The sequence below is a fragment of the Rhodnius prolixus genome, unplaced genomic scaffold (genome assembly GCF_049639745.1).
Source record: "Rhodnius prolixus isolate KJV_2025 unplaced genomic scaffold, Rpr scaffold_12, whole genome shotgun sequence".
Lineage (NCBI taxonomy): Eukaryota > Metazoa > Arthropoda > Insecta > Hemiptera > Reduviidae > Rhodnius > Rhodnius prolixus.
In genome coordinates this window covers 12309527-12330287 of record NW_027411635.1, presented here as the reverse complement: position 1 = coordinate 12330287, position 20761 = coordinate 12309527, and the positions used below count along the sequence as shown (strand labels likewise).

The following is a 20761-nucleotide window of genomic DNA, read 5'->3' as shown; positions in this document are numbered from 1 at the left end:
TCCCGGTCCGTCCATGCAGACCTGTGGTAGAGAATTCGCTTGTGGGATTTTTTTGGATAGAACATGCTCTCCACATGTGATTAAATAAGTAATTTATGAATGTATGTGTTGTATAATTAGGCTGAGATACCTGCAGGTATAATCAAAAGTTTTGAAAACGTTCTGCGATTATCTAAACAGTAAGTTATGTGACCATCTAGCAATAAATCCGCACAAACTATTCCAATGTATCTCACCAATAATGGGAGTAAAAAGTAGATATTTTTATGGAGACAACCTAACTAGCTACAAACCAAATGCCCTTAAGTACCCTGTATAGATTTAAATTAAACGTTAATTTCATGAATTTAGACAGTCATACATTTATTGCGTACAGTCCAATACTCCAAAATTTGAATTTAAATCTCGCGGACTCCATGGAAATTAGTTTTCTGTTAATGTAAAGGAGCCTCAAATAAATTCCTAAAAATGGATTTTATTATTTTTTTTACACCTTAAAGAAGCAATTAAATTTATGCATTATTTACTACATCTTAAAACTTATTAGTATAGCAGACAAGGGATGTAGTAATGAAATGTCATTTTGTAAACTAACCTGAACCAGTAACCTCTCATTGCAGACAGCTTTCTTTTTTTTTGGTAACCTGTTATAGAATCGTGTTGGAAAATATGTGAGTACTATTAAATACATAGATTTTTAATTAGATGTAGAGTTTTAAAACTAATTAGCCATCTTAATTTGTTATTAAAATATTGCACTGTCTGTGTTTAGATAAAATTAAACCGGCTTACAGTAGAAGTATTCAGTTCGCCGCTTTTGTCACTCTAGCCATTTTGAATCCTGTAGTTTATACTTTTTATTTTATTTAGTTGTGTCGTGTTTGCTCGTTAACCATTTATAATTTTTTGGTTGTGTAAAATTCGCTACATAATAGATTTTATTGCTACTGTTGGCAAGCTTTTTAAATGATTATACATATTTTGAGTAAATTGTCACTTTACATACATCCACTTCCAACTTTTTACTTTGTGATTATCACGAAATAAGGGTCACCTTAGCAGAGCCAAAATTAAACACAATTTTTACCTGTGGCACAATAGAGCCACATATGTATAGGTTACCGTAAAAGACCGTAATTGAAGAATGTCAAGATTCGTTTGGTGATTGTTGAAATTGTTAAGATTGTTGAATGTTGAGTTGTTGCAATAAGATTATATGACGTCAATCACATAATTAAGTTTATTATTGCTAAATGTATTGTTCGTTTTAAGTTGAATTTAAGTACAAGTGCTGTTACTTAAGCTTTCTCCTACTTTTACATATATCATACTTAATAACAAAGTATGATTTAAAAATGTAACAAAAACATTTTTATTCAACACTCACTATCAGTGAATATCGACATTTGCTGGTGTAAGTCAGAAATAAGGAAATATAGCAAATATTTAGGACATACACCAAGCGACTATGTGAATCTTAACATTCACCGAGTGAATCTTGACATTCTCCAATTTGGATCTTTCAAGGTAACACATTGTATGTATTAAGAATGCTTATTTACACTTCTGCCTCAAGTGAAATTGTGTTTATGATCTGCTAAATAAATATTTTATTATCACTAAAAAAGTTAGGAAGTTACCGCAGTATAATTCGAGCAGCTCAACAAATTCTAATCCTAGGCAGTCGGATCGCTAAGCTTATCTGTTTTCAAATCGACATTCGACATTTTAAGTTTTCGCGTTTAAATAATATAACCTATAGTGTCATTGAAATGAAAATAAAAAACAATACGGTTATAATTGTTCCGTTATTTTCTCATCCATTTTATTGTTTTTCAATCGCTTTGTCGTTCCTTTTTACTGATGACATCATATTGCAAGAGCCTCGCTTACATCTCCCTCAATCCGACTCTAATCTAGCGCGCTTAAAGTAGATTCATTCTTTCTAGAAATTACGCAATGCTAACTGAATGTGATTCACTATTTATTGTGTTTTCATGAGTGATGGTGTACGGTGTATTTATTGGACAACAAAGCGAAATATTAGTTATTTGAAACTGCATCAAGTAACGAGTTAATTTCATCTACAACATTCATCTTTGCTTGAAAATAGAACTGATGGAAATGTGCAAGTAATGGCAATGCACTGCATTTCTTATCTAGTCAGTTTTAGATTAAAAATCTGTCTTTAAATCCTTGAAACAACTACCTCCTTTTGCTCTTCTAAAACTACTAATTTAGGAATAACCTTTCAATTATGCAGTTTACATTTAAGTTGAAAAATAATTAAAATTGTCTTAGCAACTAAAGGGAATTGCTGCGTTTATTTTTCACTCAAGAATATAAAGTTTAATTGTACTCTTGGAACACGACTCATGACTGAATAATTTTTATCTTTTTTTTTTTTTTTTGTAAACAAATAGGCGGCACCATAACCTGAGCCATAACCTCTGCACCGTTTTCCCATCACCTGTGTAATGTGCTAAGTAAGTTGCTCGATAACTCCTCATACCCATTTGAAATGTGCAGATTGGAATGAAGAGTTTTCGCAACCAAGGCACACTAAGATCTTTTATAATAGTTACTCCTGAATAAGCTTTAGATTGAATTATATGGACTGGGCAGTATAAAGCTTTCAGGCTCAGAATGGAGCCTTAGGATGGTAGCCACTTCACGATCTGATTCAGTTCACCATTTGATCTTGGAGGTGGCCAATAAAAATCTCCTATGGAGCTCCATAGCCATTCGTAAATCCAAATAATGTTGCTGCCCAATTATCCCCTGCATCTCTCAATATAAGATATACAACGCCTGGCCCAGGCTGTAGACTCTCTACTTACCTTACTCACAGGGTAGCGCGAAAATATGCTCGGACCTCTCTACCCATTATTTTATTTTATTGGAAAACTTTTATTTTTATTTTTTTATTCTGTTTCCGATCTACATTCTTGAAATTTCTTATATTTAAAATTCTTTAATCGTTTTAGGAGTAATAATAACCAAGGCTTATGTGGAAACGGGCAACGATTGCCTGCACCGCAAAATAACAACCTTCCTCAACTGCCAGGACAAGCACAGCGACCACCAGTCGTACAGCCGCCTCGTCACCGACATCCGCATCCGCTACACTATCACCCCTATCAGCGTCCACCGCATCACCGCCCACCTGTTCCTCCTCTCCTATTCGCTCTTGGATTGCGTTGGAGAATGAATGAACCAATAATGCCATTTATACCTCGCAATCATTTACATCGTATGCGTGGTGTACCGCGCGGTCATCTACCCCAACGACCCCGTTTCTTACCAAATGCCTTAATAGTTCGCGCACAGAACCAGGTCAACCATGGGCCACAACAAAATCAAAATCCTCATGGTGAAATAGATAACGACCATGCTCCAGAATCACCGCCACCACAGGCACCGAACGAAGGCGAAGCAGACGAAGCAGTAGCTCACAATGCACCTGCAGTTGAAGTGGAAGCAGTTGATGAACAAGAAATGTTAGATTTACAAAACGGATTTTAATTAGATCTGTAAATATTTCGAAAACTAGATTTGTTTACTTCTGATCATAATAACCACTATTTGACTGTAAGTGTCAGAATAAGGAACGAATGTAGAAAGGATTTTGTATGAATGGGTAGGATAACAGTTTTCTACTGGGTTAATTCAAGCTGTTGCAAAAGTGCGTCGTCTTTTATCACGACACTGTATACTTACATCAATAAAGTGAATACAGTGCTTGTAGCTTCGTTTTCTATTAAATATGGTATAAAGCTATCTATTTAAGTGGGCCGAGTAGCCGTTTGACTAATCTTTTATTTATTTATTACTTTATTTTATTCAACTCAGTGTTTGTTCAACTCCAAAAAAGTCCCGTTAACTATGTTACCTCAATACACACATTCGCAGATGCTCTCTTTAATGTTGCCAGCACGCATGTTGGTTTATGTTTATATTTTAGATAATCCTCTCATTTGAGTCACCTAAAATATCTGTTATATATTTTTAAGTAATCTATTTTATTCCAATTGATTATATATATACATATAAGGCGCAGTAATATATATATCAAATATATAGAAACGTTATTATTTATATGTTTACTCGTCGCCATGCACGCTTCGGACATTAAAAATGTGAGAAGTTGCCGAGTTGCCCTCCTGATGGTAATATTGGCCACAATTCAGTGCGTATAATATATAAACAATGAATCTTTAATTTTAATCTGTAAGAGGGATTTAATATAGATAAATTGAATGTGGTTAAATTGAAGAATAATGCAGACTATAAGAAACAGTATGTAGAAGAAGAGAGACAAAATTAAGAAGCTAAAAAACCTTAGAAAATGACAAGAATATCAAAAGAAAGATATCAAAGAAGCTGTAATTGAAGCAGTGAAAAATACCGCTGGGGAAAAAAAAGTAAAAAATGAAGATTTGATGAAGAATACTGAATGAAGATAGAAGTAAGGAATAGAGAGAGAATAAAATTGTTAAATAGAACCACTAGAGCAAACATGGAAGTATTTAAGAAAAAGCGACGAATGACAAGCAAAATATGTAGAGGAAAGAAGAGAGAATTTGAGAACAGAAAGTTGCGAAGAATGGGGGATGATGGAGAAAATAAAAGGATCAAAGAATTCTATACAACTAATAAAATAAAAAAGGATTTCAACCGAATATTTGGTTCTGCCGAGGTAAAGATGGCAGCTTGATTTGGAGGCGAAAAGGAAATCAGGGATGTGCGGAGTATTTTGAAACAGTCCTCAATATGCAAGATAGGTGATGGAGATGATGATAAAGTGGTAAATGCAAGGAGCGAACTCTGATGAAGAGGAGTTTGTAAAATATTCCGAAAAAAAGAAGAAGTTGAAGAGATTATAATAGAGCTGAACCAGGAATTGACGGTATAGTCTCTGAAAAAGTAAAATTAATGGCTTAATATTCTGGGTAAGGATTCACAAGTTAATAAGTGGTTGTCTGGAAGAAAAAAAGGATGCCAGAAGATTGGTAGCAGTTATATGCCCTATTTTCAAAAGACTCAAAAAGAGGTTGCTCAAAAACATTTCAACATTAACAGAAATCTACGGCCAGGTGATGTTCTGTCAACCATATTGTTTAATCAAAGTTTAGAGAAGGTAATCAGAAGGAATCCAAGGTAAACACGAATGGCCTATGCTGATGATGTCATACTAGTTGCAAAGTCTTTTAGAACGTTGGTCTTCCAACTTTCCATCTTTTGCAACGAGCAATTGAAAAACAAGAAGCAAAGTTCTTGGTTTTAAAGTTATATACTAAAACTAAGTATATGCTAGTTTCAAGGTTTGACTACACAATATGTTGGTCAAATTATGTTAACATTAATTGGGAACAAATTTGAAAATGGGAATCACTCAGAAGCCATATTAACAAAGCAGCGAGAGTCTAAAAGCGAAGTGATGCCAATGAAGGTGGACAATGCTTCTTTACACTGAGCCGGGTAATGAAATCCAATTCCATTTTGTGAAAACATAAACTACGATATTTATGTAAGTATTATTCATTCCATTTGTGATGTATGAATCTTAGACATAGTAAGCTGGAACGATAGTAATATGTTGTAAATCTGGAAGAGAAAATGTTTCAGGAAAGTATTTGGTGCTAAACTGGAAGACGTAGTTTGGAGCAAGAAGAGACTACTGACAGATTTAGACATGTTAGTGTTTACTACAGATTGCACAAGTAACTTTTAGCTCTAATTATTAGTTTGCTAGCTGATTTTATTATTGTTTTGTCTTAGGGATTTGACAAGTACCAGAAGAGTTCGCAGTTTTGAAGCCTGATAAGGAGGGAAAATTAAGGCACAGGATATTTTCTAATTATTAATTAATATTCCGATACTTAAGATAATTTCACAACTTTCTTTTTCAATAAATAGCATGCCACACTCATTTGATCTATGTTATCTTTCAGCTTCTGCTACCTTGGTTCTGAATGTACCAATTAAAGATGGCTGCAGCAGCTAGATGTGGATGGTGGAACGGGCAGTTTGAAGAGAAGTGTATCATTTGAGTATTTATTGTGTTTAGTTTTTGTTTTTTTTGTTAACATTTTTTGTTATTTATCCAGCATTAGTTGTACATTTTATTCTTATATGCTAAGACGTTCCTGTAATTTTGCAAAAATAAAACTATAACTTCTATTTGTTTATTATGAGCTGTTTAAACATGAAATATTTTAACATTTCTTTTATTTTTTACTTATCTAAAGCTAAGTTTTGCGTTATTGTAAGGGAACACTGTTATTTAATTTTGCTAGATTTACTGCATATAAACGGAATTTTTAAATTTCATTTAAGTAATATAAATTTAATTGATCAAAATAAAATTTATAGTGAATAACATATACCAATTCTTTTCCTTGAATTTAAATTATACTTACAAAAATTAAGTTTAACTAACAAATTAAAGTCTACAAAACTTTGATTCTATACCACGCTCATTGAGAAGAGATAACAAAATTAATAATTATAAAAGTTGAAATTGAAAATAATTAATAATTATAACCAAACATAAAACATGTTCATTAAAGGAGAATTTATTAGGATCTCTCTTTCCTCTCCATTCTCAAACATAGCCCTTACATTATTTCTCTAATCACTTTATATTCCTTCTCATTCTGCTCCCTACAATGCAATATAGTTTTGATTTCTACTTACCTAATCTTCGGGTGTGCTCGTACTTATATTTGTTTAATATGGTTATTCCAAAATTTTAAATAAAGTTAAAATAGCCTATCTTATTATTTGTGTTATGATTTTATTTTACTACATAATTTTATCTTATAAAAATTTATTCTAGTTAAAAAAATCTATTTCATTGTTTAATTTTTTTTATAGTGGCTCATTGATTCGTCTTTTATTTAAAACACAATTTTATTCAATAATCGCATATAATTCATTTACGTTTTTTATCTCATCATCTTAATGCAACAATGTTCGAAATTTCACAGTCTACCATTGTTCTGAATTCATAAGCTTGAATCATTGTTTTTTCCATTTTCCGCGGTCATTTTCTCATCGGGTGGACATTTTACAACTTCCTAAAAACCGCTATTAATATTTTTAAATGCGGAAGTTTTGGTGAGATTTATCCTCTAAAGCTATTTAAAAAAGAGTGGCCATTTTTGTTAATATTAAAATAATCTTTTTACATTTCTTTTGCTTGAGTTGATTCAATGAACATTTATGAAAATGAAAATTTATGAAAAAAAAACATTGATGAAAATAAATTTACATTAGTAACCAGGCAAATATTCCACCTCTAATCATCCAGTTAGTCCGGCAGTTAGTGCAGAGATAACGCTTCGTGTTGGATGATGAAGGAGTTGGTTGGTAAGTGAACAACTACTCTTCTCTCGCTCTACTTTCTGCAGTGTGACAAGCTGCAGAGTCATAATCTAATCAAATCCTGCGAGAAATATAACAGTTGAGTGAGGTAAATCGCTTTTAGTTCATTTGCATCTCAGAAGCAGGTTCAATAAAAGACAGAGGGGTGCGAAAGGAGCGGATTTCATTGGATCAGTGGTCTAAAAAAAAAAAATCGAAACAGGGAAGGGATTAGCTCAGTGGATAGCGTATATGGATTCGCTACGCGTTCAAATCCGTCTACTGGCTCTCAGATTTTTTCTTTCTAAGAGCTTTTTACAGCTCCCTGTCCGGTGATGGACAGTTGTCTGTAATGAAAACACTATCTAGAGGCCAGCAATGAACTAAAAAATGCTCTGGTTGCCAATGACCTCAGATGTTGTTTAAGTATGTTCATCGGCCCCGACCATAACCAATTTTTCAGCAGTGATTAGATTAGAAGTGATTATAAAGCAAATATACTGCAAAAAAAAAATCTACTTGGTTCTCTTCATTATTAGCGATCATTAATTTTAGGCAACTATGAAGCACATAATTTGTTAGCGGGATGATTTAGACTTGGACATTGCTTGAGTGTCCGCGAAGTTGCACATATACCTCTGCAGATCCTAAATATATTATATGAAAGTTGAAGGCTTCTGTTTAAGTAGTGTGTGAGTTATTAAGTTGGGATACCCTCAGAGACGCAATGATCTTTGGAGAAGAACTAACCCACTTGCCCTGAAATTGATATAATATTCTACAATTGGCCCCGGCTCCTAAAATTGCTAGGTTTTTTGGGGGGGGAATACTGTTAGACTTAACTTTTCTTTGTCGTTAAAAGAAAAAGTAATTTTATACCTAATTACTCAGTGAAATTTTCCACAATGATATTTATTGGAATCAAAATAGTTTTTATAATAGTGTGATTTTTTTAAAATCGATGGTTATTAAAGTGGATCTGACTGTTTGACAGATGTTTTCAGAATCGATACGTAGTTGTGATCTACGAATGAGTAATTGAGAATGAGAATGGAAGAAGACAGTGCACCTGTTTTATGTACGAATGGAACTTCGTTTATTAGATATTTAGTGTTATTGAATACATTTTGTTAGTATGAATAATCCGTATCTCAGTAATTGTGCCTACTCGATACTTGGTTGCGGCGCACTGTCATTAACGTATGTCTCCAGTCTCTATGTGTGGAAGACCACCAGTAGATATCACAGGTAATACAATTATTTTAATTTGGTTTTCAACTGTCCGGAATTTATTATTGGCGCTAGTGCTTGTCTTTTTATTTTGAATAGAGAAATAATTCTGGAAACTAGATACATCTTACTTATTCAAATTCAAACAATTATTAAAACATTTTCTATAAAGTAGGGAACTTTTCTTAGGATGAGGGATTTAACAATCATGTTAAAAAGGAATCTTAGGTAGAAAAGGAAAGGTTCTTTTTAAGAATATTTTACAGTTCAGGAGAATTTGTATTTTTTGATCATTTGTAATTGTGAATTCTTTGGGCACTGGTAATGTTATTGTAGGAGAGGTGGCTATGGTATTCAACTTACCACTTTTCTGCAGTTAGTGGGCGGGCCAAGGTCTGCATTTTATAAAGGATGCTTACATGTTTGACAAAGTGAATAGTTCATTTGATTGATTTCCACATTTTGGTATTCCGTAGAGATCATCCCTCAACGGTGAAAAGAAGATTTCTCAGTGTATTGTTGGTGGCGTTGGTATCACCGTTATTTGTGTTGTCATTCTCATGTAGCCGTTACGGTAATGAAGTATGTCATTTTCTAATTATTGAAGTTGATTCTTTTATTAATACACTGTTAAAACTGTACACATGAAAACATTTTTTAGTCTCAGTACAACCTGTGGGAGTTACTTGGCCTACGAACAGCTGGCTTGCTGATGGCCTGTACCGTACCATTAATGCTCACGATGATTCTGTTCCTTGGTCCTCTTGCCATTCAGAAACAGAGTGGGACGTGGATGCTTTATTCAGGTAACTTTTTTTTGATACAGGACTCTACTGATAATAATAAAAAATAAGTAAGTACTTAATGTTCAACCATTAGGAGGACTTACTCCATTCAGAGACAAAACGAACAGTGGCAGCAGTGCGGGCAGGTCTTTTTTATTTTATTTTGTTGATTTTCCATCATGATTGATACTAGCCCTTACTTTCGTTGTATTTTTGCAAAATTTTAAATTTATAACAGTTCTAAAATTTAGTTTTGCTGTTGAATTATAATACTTTATAATTCAGCAGCAAAACATATGCTCTTGCGCGGGCCCAGACTTTGCCCCGCCCTAACAGCCCTGTTTGCGGAGTAAATCGTAAGATTATCTCTCTCCACATCCTCAATCACTTAAGACTACTTACTACATGTTTTGATACAAGAACATGTATTTATTGCTATTTTTAATTATCAGAGCCTATGTATTGGATAAATAATTTGAAAAATATACATTGGTTAAGAGATCACATTGTGGCTCCACTGTCTGAAGAACTAACGTTCAGAGCATGTATGATCCCACTTCTAGTATCTTGCTTCCGACCCCACAACGCTGTATTTATTTGTCCAGTCTTCTTTGGAGTTGGTGAGTTTATGTTAATCTTTGGTAAAAATTGAAATTAAATGATAAGTTACATCATTAATTGACATAAAATTTTAACATATTTTTCCAGCTCACATTCATCATATATATGAACGTCTTAAGTCTGGATTTGATTTGAAGTCAGCACTACTATTATCAGGTACTTAGTAAAAACTATTAATTAAACTGTAGAGGGACTATTTCATTAATTCCCAGTTCATGGTAAAATTTAAAAGACGGACCCCCACTCCCTTAGCGCAAGGTTCTGTATGTTTTTCTAACCTTCTCTAATAGCTGGGCCTAACAAAAATGTACTTTTGACTTGTGGATAGTGTAAACTTTTGTGGGTTCCGTTCGAACGCTTGCTGAATTCTTTCAATTTTCATATTCATTGACGAACTGTAGATTAAATTGTCTAAATTATAACTTAAGGTTTAGGAGGATATTTTAGAATTGTGACGTTGCAAAAAGAATTGTATGAAGAAAACGAATTGAAATGAATTTATTCATTTCGTCCAAAATTAATTCATAGGGTGTAAAGACATGTAGTGCATTCATGAAGAATTGGAAACTCATTCAGTTTTCTGAAGCTTGTTCGGAGTAAAGTGAAAGTAAAATTAGTTTCACTTTGACTTTAGATAATACGACTTCTTAAATTAAGATTAAATACAAATAAAGCATGAATTTAAGTGTTTACAAGTACACTTTGTAACCAGAAAAAATATGCACCATTAATGGCCAAAACTAGTAGATAAATTGCAGCTTTTAGTTTCGAGGTTCGGCTTCTAGAGTTTGAAGAATATTATTCAGTTGTAATAAATTGAAACAATTTAAAACAATAATAATAATAATAATGACAATAACATCACCCTATTATATTTACATGAATTATTCAGGTTTTCAGGTGCTGTACACGACAATATTTGGAGCCTATTCTGCTTATCTGTTTCTGCGCACTGGACACTTCGTAGCACCGTTTATAGTGCACGCCTTCTGCAATCACATGGGCTTTCCAGATTTTTCTGAAGTGATTAAATACAACGAACCGAAACGAACCCTAACCTTAGGCATCTGCGTGGTTGGATTGATTAGCTGGTGCCTGTTGCTGACTCCACTCACCAACCCATCCTGGTATAGTAACAATATCTATTGGAAGACTGAACCAACATTAATGTTCTGTTACAGTTAGCATTCAACTTATATGAATTTTTTGGATTTATTTCTGCGAGTCTGTAATTGGTTACCCCGTTTGTTGTTTCGCAATTTCGACTAACTTAAGAATAAGAAATTTACTCTAACAAAAGTTTAGAAAAAGTTAGGTGTTTCGGATTGGTTTAAAGTATTAATTTTATAAATAAATAAAAATAAAAAACGAGATACCTGGCATTTTTACTTAAATACCAGGCTCATTCAGTTAGTGATTTAGTTCAATTAGTTAATTGTAGACTGGCAGTGGTCTATTAAACAACGCTCTAATTAACCTACTTCTCCAAGCAGACCACTAATGTACAAATCTTATTTCTCTTCTGTATTACTTTCTCTTATTAGAGACATGTCGCAGAAATAGTGAATGGAGACGCTAGACCAGAGACAAATGAAAAATATTATTAGAAACGTTTTAAATCTGTCTAAATTCTCTACATAAAACTGAATATGGATGAAAATCCGGAACTAGTCAGTATAATAAATACAGCAGTCTATAACGAATAAAATCTTAAGATAGTGTCCAGTATTGCAATCCAACCATGTATCTTGTTAGCTACTCGCGCGACTTTACTCCTATTGGTGTACTAACAAAACCGGCCACTCTTCTGAGAATAGAAACTTACCCCTGTAAACCAATAGGACTAGAGAGGTATGCTAATCAGATTCCACAATAGAAGGTCTTGATAACGAACATAAATTGGCCTACAACATGTGGGTATTTATCTGTTTGTGAGCTCAATATTACTAAAAAAACACTACAGAACGTGTATACTTTGCTCAAAATCAGCTTATTGGTAGTTGCCTCTGTAATATATAATTTTTTTTCTTGAAATTACTTGGATTTCCTCTACATTAAATAATTTATATGAGCCCGATACTTTTATGTGTAAAGTTTTTCCATTAAAATCTTCTGTTAGAGGGAAAATTAGACTTCTGACTAGAGTTCTATATTAGTAAAAATGGATATTATTCTTGAATAATATTAATAGTAATCAACTGTATAAGTGAAAGTTGTGTGAGGGTTCATACACATACTCATATTATACCTAATTTGTTTAAGTGGAGGTTCAAACAGAGGTGGTGAGGTACGAAAATTTCATCAGTGGGTTCGCTCATATTGAACAGCGGTAGTTATCCCAAGTAATTCACATGTCATCTATCATCAGTCATAAGTAGAGTGTGTCTGTAACATATGAGTCATTTCTGCTGTACATGAGTTACAACAGTCTCCCTTCTGTTACGCTCTCTACAATCAATGCATAATAGTGTTCGCCAGCGTTCATTGGAGAAGGGAGTGGATTAAAGAAAAAAGAGAAAATTTAACTGAAATGATTTAACTGAAAGTAGGAACAAAAGGAATTAAGAGAAAGCGCTTACGAAATTAGAAAATAACGGTATTAGATATTAAAAATTATTTTACTATATTTTTTAAAAATTTAAAAAATACACAGCTGGGATTGAACATGATTTATAAAATCTGAGTCCACTACTCAAGCTCCTTAGCAACCATTGCATTCTGAAGTAATGAGGCTGTTCTTAAATAGTAGCTCCTTTACAATTTAAATCGTATAAAAAAATAATATCAAGGTGAAGAAGTACAAATAATGATTAATATTAGCCCAAGCTTAACTAGATTTAAAAAAAAATGAAGAATCCAAACAAAATGAAATAAAATTAAACTTTAAGATTTAATTATGTGAATGTAAAAAAAAAAAAAGTTTCATAGTTCTAAGTGGTTGAATGTGATCAAACACCAGCAATCTGGTTGAGTTGTATCTTCGTCACGATTACACTCTTAACCTTAGTCCTCACTGAGTTGAGTCCTACGTTCGAGCTGACAAATTGCTTCTCCTTGATAAACTTCCGGGAATGAATTCCATCATCTTTTGTTTGAATGACCTTGTGGAGTGGAGCTATTAAAAAAAATAAAAAAATAATCGAGGAACACACTTTTCCAGCTCTCAACTTCGGGCTCGACTTGACTGAACTTTTTTTGTCCGAAAGAAGTGCTGATTTAACTGCTGTTAAAAAAAAAAAATACAGAAAGCGAACTCGTTTCAGTTGAAAGTCTTATACAAAATAATACCAAAATTTACTCTCTCTCAGGTAGCCTTTAACAAAACTGTCTCAAAACTATATATCAACTTTAAAATTTAACAATAGGCTCGCGCGAGCCCACTGCTAGCTTACCACAGGGTATTGTATTAGGTATTAAGGTAAATTGAGTTGAAAGTATTGGTGAGAATAAAAATTACTTATTGCGTCTGATATCGCAAATCAAACTTCCATGCAATTTTTTTTTATTTTAAAGGAAAAAATTTTATTATTTCATTTTCGATGTATAATTTATTTTTTTAAAAATGACAATTTATATTTTTTCCTACGGGTTATTTTTTGATATACCTAAGTCACGTTGTAGGTATGAAACACCCACAGAAAAACATAAAAATTTCCTGCAGTGTTATGAAAGAAGTAGTAGTAAATGAATTTTATGATTTTAATTATTACAGAAATCTTTAAACAATTTTCTTTTTTAAACCATTAGTGCGAAATTGATGATACATTTAGAAAAACTTTGTATTTTCTGCTTTAATTAAATTAATGGTTTTGTTTGGATTTGTTCTTTGGAATTTATTAGACTCTCTAGCTCTCTCGTTATTTCATCAATTATCGGCCAGAATAATTAACCCCAATTTAATCAGTGAATTTCAAGCCAAATCATAGTTTCCAATTGGCGCCAATGGCTTTTGCTGTTGACGCGCTTTAAAAAACACCCATGTTTATTATTAATTGACACCTTCAAATCATTTTTTTTCACGCTCAAAGTAAAGAAATGCTTTTCACAAATAACTGTGAAGTAACAGATTAAAAGATGGCCACATAAAACATGCATTTTATTGCCAATTAATTCTAAACGTTGAATGTTAAACTTAGCGTCAGAATCATATTCTAATTCAAAAGTAAACTTCCAACATACAGAGGTTGTTACTCGAAATATTAAATGTTATGCATCTGCATCATGTTACAGATTATATATTACAGATGTAAATATATTTATATTTATTAGTTTTATCACTTAGTTTTTTTTTTTTTTTTTAATAGTTGTGATAATACTACTCAGGCATTACTGGCTAAACTTGGTTCTTAATTCTTAATATGATTTTATTATTAATTTAGCAAGTTTACTAATCAGTTTAATTCATTGTATTTTTAATATTTATAATAATTGAACAAACAAAAATTTACATTGTTATTTATGTAGGTTTATAAACCTTCTTTCATGTAAACTAGTTTTGTAATTAAAAGAAGTCATAATTTTTGTACAGTTTATTAATTCCATGGTATAAATTGAGTTGCATAAAAGTAATCCTATTGATCTCCTTAATTCCAGTGGTTATAAACTTTTTAAAAAAAAATCAATTTAGATATACGGAATTACGCATTAATGATTTTTTGGATGCAGTATTTTTACGTCTTTTTAACTCGGAATGTTTATAAGGCTTTACTACCTTTTTGGGGGGAATAAAATGCATGGCTCTTTAAAAATGCATTTTTACGTGCCTATTATAATTACTATCTTAATTACCTGGAATACAAAAATAATCTTACTCCTTAATATCGATGGTTTAATCCTTCGTAGCACGCGTGTTAATTGTATACCTGATCGGTGTTGGATTTTCATCCAACATCAGAGGTGGATTAATCAGTTGGATTAGGTTTCCACTTTTGTTTCCGCCTCACACTTTTGCTGTTTACAATTAACATGCATGTTAAGACGAATAAAATCAACGATATTATCCACCACTGTAGACCTATCACATTTTTAATTATTTTTTAAGGGTATTTCCAAAATTAAATACACATTTAGGTAACTTAATACCTAGGGATTGAACTATTCCTTTTATTAATCACCGATAGATCACAACCGTATCTTTTGTATTTTCTAAACATAATTTAGATAATGTTAAGTTTACACTCAATAGTGTAGTAGTGTTACCGTGTGTATTTAATAGTGTTGCTATACATATTATTTTGTTTTGATACAATTATCTGCAAAATTAAAGGTATTTTACTGGTTTTAAAAAAAAAAAACTTCTGGATCTAAAAGTATTATATTAACAAATGGTTTTTGTTTATCTATTGCATGCAACTTTTTTTAATTAGTTGAATTTGCAGCAAAAGCTTTTACTGCTGATTCTGATAATCTACTGCATACATTAGACCATATCTTATTCATTATTAAGAAATTTTTTTCAACCGTGTCCGATTTATCCTAGGCTGTTAATGTATTTTATAATTTAAAATATATTCTATCAAATTTTGCGTATAGTGACGCTTTATATACTTATATAAAACCAAAGCCTAAGGGTTCTTCCAAAGAATTATTCGGTTGAAATTTGAATATAAGGGTAAAGAAACAATTACTTTTTGGTCTAATTTTAAATAGTACAATTTTGTCATCATAAGGACATTTATTTTTTTTACAGAAAATATGAAATATAAATTACATTGTTTAGATCAGTTACTAACACTAACGCTCTCTCAGAAGCATTCCTTTCACACTAAAAATGGTCTTTAAGGTTTTATAAAGACTTCATTTTTTTTTTTTTTTTAACTCCTAGGACTGTTAATAAAGTCAGAGACCACTGATATAAATTCTTGTGGTTTTTCAGCATGAACCCAATGTCCACTATCCAGGTAAATAAATTTCGCTGCAGGGAACAGGTTGATGATACCGCTTTCATCTGAAGGTCTAGAAATAAAAATCAATATTATACATAAATGAAAAAGAAAATAGCTGAAATATCTAGTGCTATTATAAATGTGGAAACAAAGGTTCAGTTAGGGATTACAAGATTTGATTGAATTTATCGTTACTTAATTCGCACCTTTAAGCAAGCACTGCAAACTTAAATGCTAACTAGTATGAATTGAGCTGAGGAGGTTTATAAAATTGTGTTACTGCAATATTTTTTTTTTATAAGGAAGCCAAATCAGCTGCTTACGTTCTCGATCACAACATTCTGGCAATTAACTGTACGTTAGTAATACCATTAGCAAATACCAGAAACTTCTTCAATCGTACGGAAACGCCACTATGAGCTGTGGCAGAGAACATCAGAAGAAACCCTCTTACGCCATAAACCTACTTGTTACAATTGGCGAATAATCAGTGGATGCAGCAAACGTGCTTTACGACGTAATATCTAAATATGTATCTGCTTTATAATCAAAATACTTATATATAAAAAGCAACCTATGGGACTTGTTCGGCTACTTGGCCGAATTTATATTACTATCTATACAAATTTATTTAAATTATACTACACAAATTAGCTGCATTTTACAACTCCACGTTAAAGAAAAAATTTAACTGACAAAAGGTTATATACACACAGCTGTATCTAGCAGGAAGTAAGAGAATTGAAAACTGAATACTATTAAAGTTATGTTACGGTTTGTGGGCAGTAAACTAATCAAATAGCTACAGGGATGCACTTTTTTAAGTTAAAGCATTCAACATTTTTCGAAAATAAAAAAAAATCTGACCTTAAATAGTCTGACTTAGTTCCTCCAATAAAAAGCGTTGGCTTAGTACAGATCAAATTTATATTCTGAGGAAAATCTACGATCGCGCTGTCAAATTTGACCGACAAGGTATCTAGATTTACCCTCCATCCATAATCGCCATTATTCTTTTTAATTAGATTTGTTAGTAGAAACTGCCTTATATCGCCATCCTAGAAAACTTACACATTCGTTTATGCACAATTTTTTTTTTTTTTTTTTTTTTTAAGTAATGAATTCTACTTAGTAACAAAAACATTGGGACTTACTGCAATCGACTGACTAAGCTGTTGGTCAGCTTGTTTTCTAGCCTCGGGCATCGTTAAATCGTTAGGTAACTTTACTCCCTTTAATGCATCGAAATAAACCTTCATGCCGTGCATTCTTTTACTTGAAGGATATGGTGAAATGTCTACTATAATCAGTTTCTCTACTTTTTCAGGCTAAAACAAAATTAGCAAGATTTCAACTTTTCCTTCTGAAGAAGCTTGTACTTAGTACATAATTTTTCCTGAGTAAACAGTAGCACCAATGCCAAAAAAAAAAAAAAGCTTTCCAGTATAATAAAATTAAAATGGGAGCTAAAACAAAAAACAATAATGCGAAACTCATGCGCACAACACATCTTCAGCAAGCTGAATTGTGAGCATGAACGGAAAACGCAGATTTTTCCGCTCTAGCACCAATTGGAAACACCTTTGATCACATGTCTCTGGATTTTGCCAGTAAATCAACTTCTCATTCCATATATATTTATATGTATATGATATATACACTTGTATCGTATGTGATATATTCACAAATATTTGATATATATATATATATTATTTATTTATTTTGAAGCTAGCAAGTTTCCATTATCCGGGCGGACTATTGTGGTATAAGTGCATCTAGCATCATTCAGCATCTCCGTTTTTTGAGAGATGGCGGCTTACGGCGTTATTAGACACCGCCAGTTTTGCAGCAAGTGCACAATTACTTGGATGTTTTGACAACTTCCCACGACCAATATTCATATGATCGGCGACCTGAACATGTCATTCCTTCTACACTACTATTATTACTCTAAAAAATCAACACTTTGCAGTTCGCTGATTAAGGGGAACATCCCTTTCGATTTCAATATTAACGCTATTTCCAGTGAAATATTAATCGTGCTTATAATGAAATAAGTTACTAATAAGTTTTAAGTCATTGGACTTGTTTAGTTAGAGAAACAGTTCGATTCACTTACAAGGACAGAATTCATTTAATTTACCTACATAGTTCAGTGCAAACAACATCATGGCTCGGCCGCCCATGCTGTGCCCCAACAAACTGGCCTGGCGCAACTTGTAGTCCTCGAAAAACCTATTTATATCCACCACCAGATGATGGTAAGAAAATTCATTAGTGTGTCTACTTTCGCCATGATTGCGAGCATCCATTGCTATTATCTAAAAAAAACATGAAAAATTATTTTCAAGTTTATTTTTTTTGTTACTGTAATAAATGGGTCACCAAGTGGGATCGGCAAAATTCAAAAAAGAAAAAACGCGGAAAATTTAAATTTGATTTTATTTACATCAGAGAAAACGTTGTATTCGTGCAGATTACCTACTAATTTTGAGTTTTTACTAAAAATACATGTTTCTTGGTGTTCTGAACACGTAAAAGTGGTTTATACAAAATGGTCTGTGAGTTTGCCAGTTTAGCTGAGGACAGTGCTACTCAAAAGGGGAATGTAATTGCAATATATCGACTTTTTCAGCTAATTGTTTGTTGTTTCCCCATCTTCCCATCTTCTTAAAAACAGCTCCATCGACTTTTTTAAAACTTTAAACATACACTATTCACTTGTAGGTGTATCTCTTTTATTTGAAACATTTTTCCAGAAGAATTTGGTTTTAATTAGTTTAGTTTTCTTCTAAGAAGTCAATTTTAATAATATTTATAAAAAATAAATTTACTGTTTAAAAAATAATAAAATCAAATAAAAATAAACTCTCAAACTTGAACACTAACCACATCTATTAGTACAGTGGATTTGTATCTTTTTCAGAATTCATTGAATTTAGGGAGCTGGTTGCTGAGGTTTGAAAGACATCAATCAAAATATCTCGTGAACCCTGGGTTCACTACTGGGCGTAGTTATTTTATTTGAGAAGGTTAAGTTTGTTATGCGACATATCTGAATAGCGGCCCTCATTCTAATTACATTTTTCTACTTCTTTTTTGCCAGATACTTCGGGTTTTGCCAGGATTTTTGAAAATAAGATGAAAATTATTAAAAAACTTTATAGAAGAAATATTAGTTGTAGTTCTTATAATTGCAATTTTCATCTCTTTCTAATAAATTGTAAGAGAAAGTTCTGTGATTGCTCCTACCAGATTTTTCGTGTTTTGTTATTTATTCATTATTTTTATGCCATTTTTTTAATTTATTAAAACCTGTCACTGGACTATAAGATTTAAATTTAACTTTAAGAGAAATATAAATAAAGTTATATTAGTAAAAAAAAATCTTTGTTTTCGTAATTCTGAATTGTGTTAACTATGTTATTGCTAGATAGGAGCAAATTTTAAATGTAAATAAATAATACACATCTTTTGTAAATATGTTTAGTCAGTTGACTAAACAGTGAATGTGTGCAGGACGATTAAATTTGACGCAAGCGATCAGTAGGTCCTAGGTCACAGATGAGAGTGATAAGTTATAAAAGATGTATTGTTTTTTATAAAACGGCTTGTGGATTTGTTAAGTGATAAATATGTATCTTCACTTCTTCACTTTGACGTCTTCGTTAGAGTGTGTATTTCCGAAAAATACATTCAAGAGCAAATGGAGGAAAACTAAAGTGACTGAATTTCAAGGGACATCATGCACTAAGTTTCGCAAAGTATCTCAAGGTAAATATTTTTTTTTTTGTGAATGGCAATCGTGTCAAATTTCGATTTGGTTCAGGAGACCTTAACACGAAATGGGTGTTTTTAGCGCAAGGTGCGTGGGTATGTGTGAAGAGGATTTTCCAAAAACTAAAAATCGTGGAAAACAAATTTTTGTATCCATTTTTGATGCTATTATAACTTCCCATACAAAAGTTATGGGCGAAATCCGCTGATTGGACGTCTTTTGTTTCACTTTCGTCATTACGATTTGAACCAGTAAAAGAAAAAAAAAATATATTATTTTAATATTATATTAAACAGATATTTAAGTTTGATCCTTGAGACAATTGACCATATAGTAAAAAAAGATTAATTCGGAAGCTTGGCAAATCTAATCATGGCTTCATACCATTGAAACCACCTAACTAATTATAAAGTCTTAAGTTTAAAGAGACAATTGTCAAAACGTTAACCAATAAATATATTATGAAACGCAATCGAAGCTAGCGTGTGCACACCAGATATTGGCTACAGCAAACTGAAACTCTTAATTTAAAAAGAAAAAAATAAATACTTGGATAAAATACATTTCTGTTGAGTTGTTTCAAAAATGCTTTTGACATAGAGTTCCAATTACTTTTTGAACCAAACAATCCGTGCATAATAAGTAGTGGAACTTTCTCGTCTCCTGTATCCGTTTCGTACTTTGTGAAAGACATTTGAATTGCACTGGACCTACAATAAAAGAAAAATACAGTAAAACAATTAGTGACATGAACCCAATAATTGGGTTCGTTATTGTGAGGCAGAGGATCAAATTGTGAAATAGTGAATTACGTTGGCAAAGAAGCTACAGAGGAGAGTGATGTCTTCAATTGTATAAGTGGCGCGGTAGCATCTTTGAAATGAGACACGTAAATGTGTCTAAAGTTGTTCCCCAACATTATTTCGACAAATTACACTCTACTTAATGTCATGAGCTCTGTAGTGGGTGAGAGAGGAGTTAAATTTAACCTCCATATCAAAGGTTATGAATTGCTTAATGCTTACTGTTATCTTTAAGACTGGTCAAAAGGTGCCAAATTATAATGTATAGAAGAAATTATCTCACTCCTACTA

The 20761-nt window shown here is 32.3% G+C and overlaps 3 protein-coding genes across 3 annotated transcripts; 2 read left to right on the top strand and 1 right to left on the bottom strand.

Annotated features, from left to right (window-relative positions):
• The first annotated feature begins 609 nt into the window (after positions 1–609).
• LOC141461837 (uncharacterized) lies at positions 610–6313 on the top strand. Its single transcript, XM_074143220.1, has 5 exons — positions 610–671; positions 2988–5530; positions 5629–5697; positions 5782–5842; positions 5955–6313. Coding segments are annotated over exons 1-2 (540 nt in total). The 5' UTR covers positions 610–669; the 3' UTR covers positions 3526–5530; positions 5629–5697; positions 5782–5842; positions 5955–6313.
• A 2056-nt stretch (positions 6314–8369) lies between these two features.
• On the top strand, positions 8370–11799 carry Sras (Ras converting CAAX endopeptidase Sras). Its single transcript, XM_074143310.1, has 6 exons — positions 8370–8616; positions 9075–9180; positions 9260–9404; positions 9836–10003; positions 10092–10160; positions 10897–11799. Exons 1-6 carry the CDS (start codon positions 8504–8506, stop codon positions 11187–11189), a joined length of 894 nt encoding a protein of 297 aa, XP_073999411.1. The 5' UTR covers positions 8370–8503; the 3' UTR covers positions 11190–11799.
• Positions 11800–15299: 3500 nt separating this feature from the next.
• On the bottom strand, positions 15300–20684 carry LOC141461883 (sn-1-specific diacylglycerol lipase ABHD11-like). Its single transcript, XM_074143309.1, has 6 exons — positions 20480–20684; positions 20230–20377; positions 18037–18210; positions 17044–17217; positions 16757–16947; positions 15300–15959 (listed from the first exon to the last, which is right to left on the bottom strand). The coding sequence occupies exons 1-6, from the start codon at positions 20584–20586 to the stop codon at positions 15818–15820; spliced, it is 936 nt and encodes a 311-aa protein (XP_073999410.1). The 5' UTR covers positions 20587–20684; the 3' UTR covers positions 15300–15817.
• Positions 20685–20761: the final 77 nt, after the last annotated feature.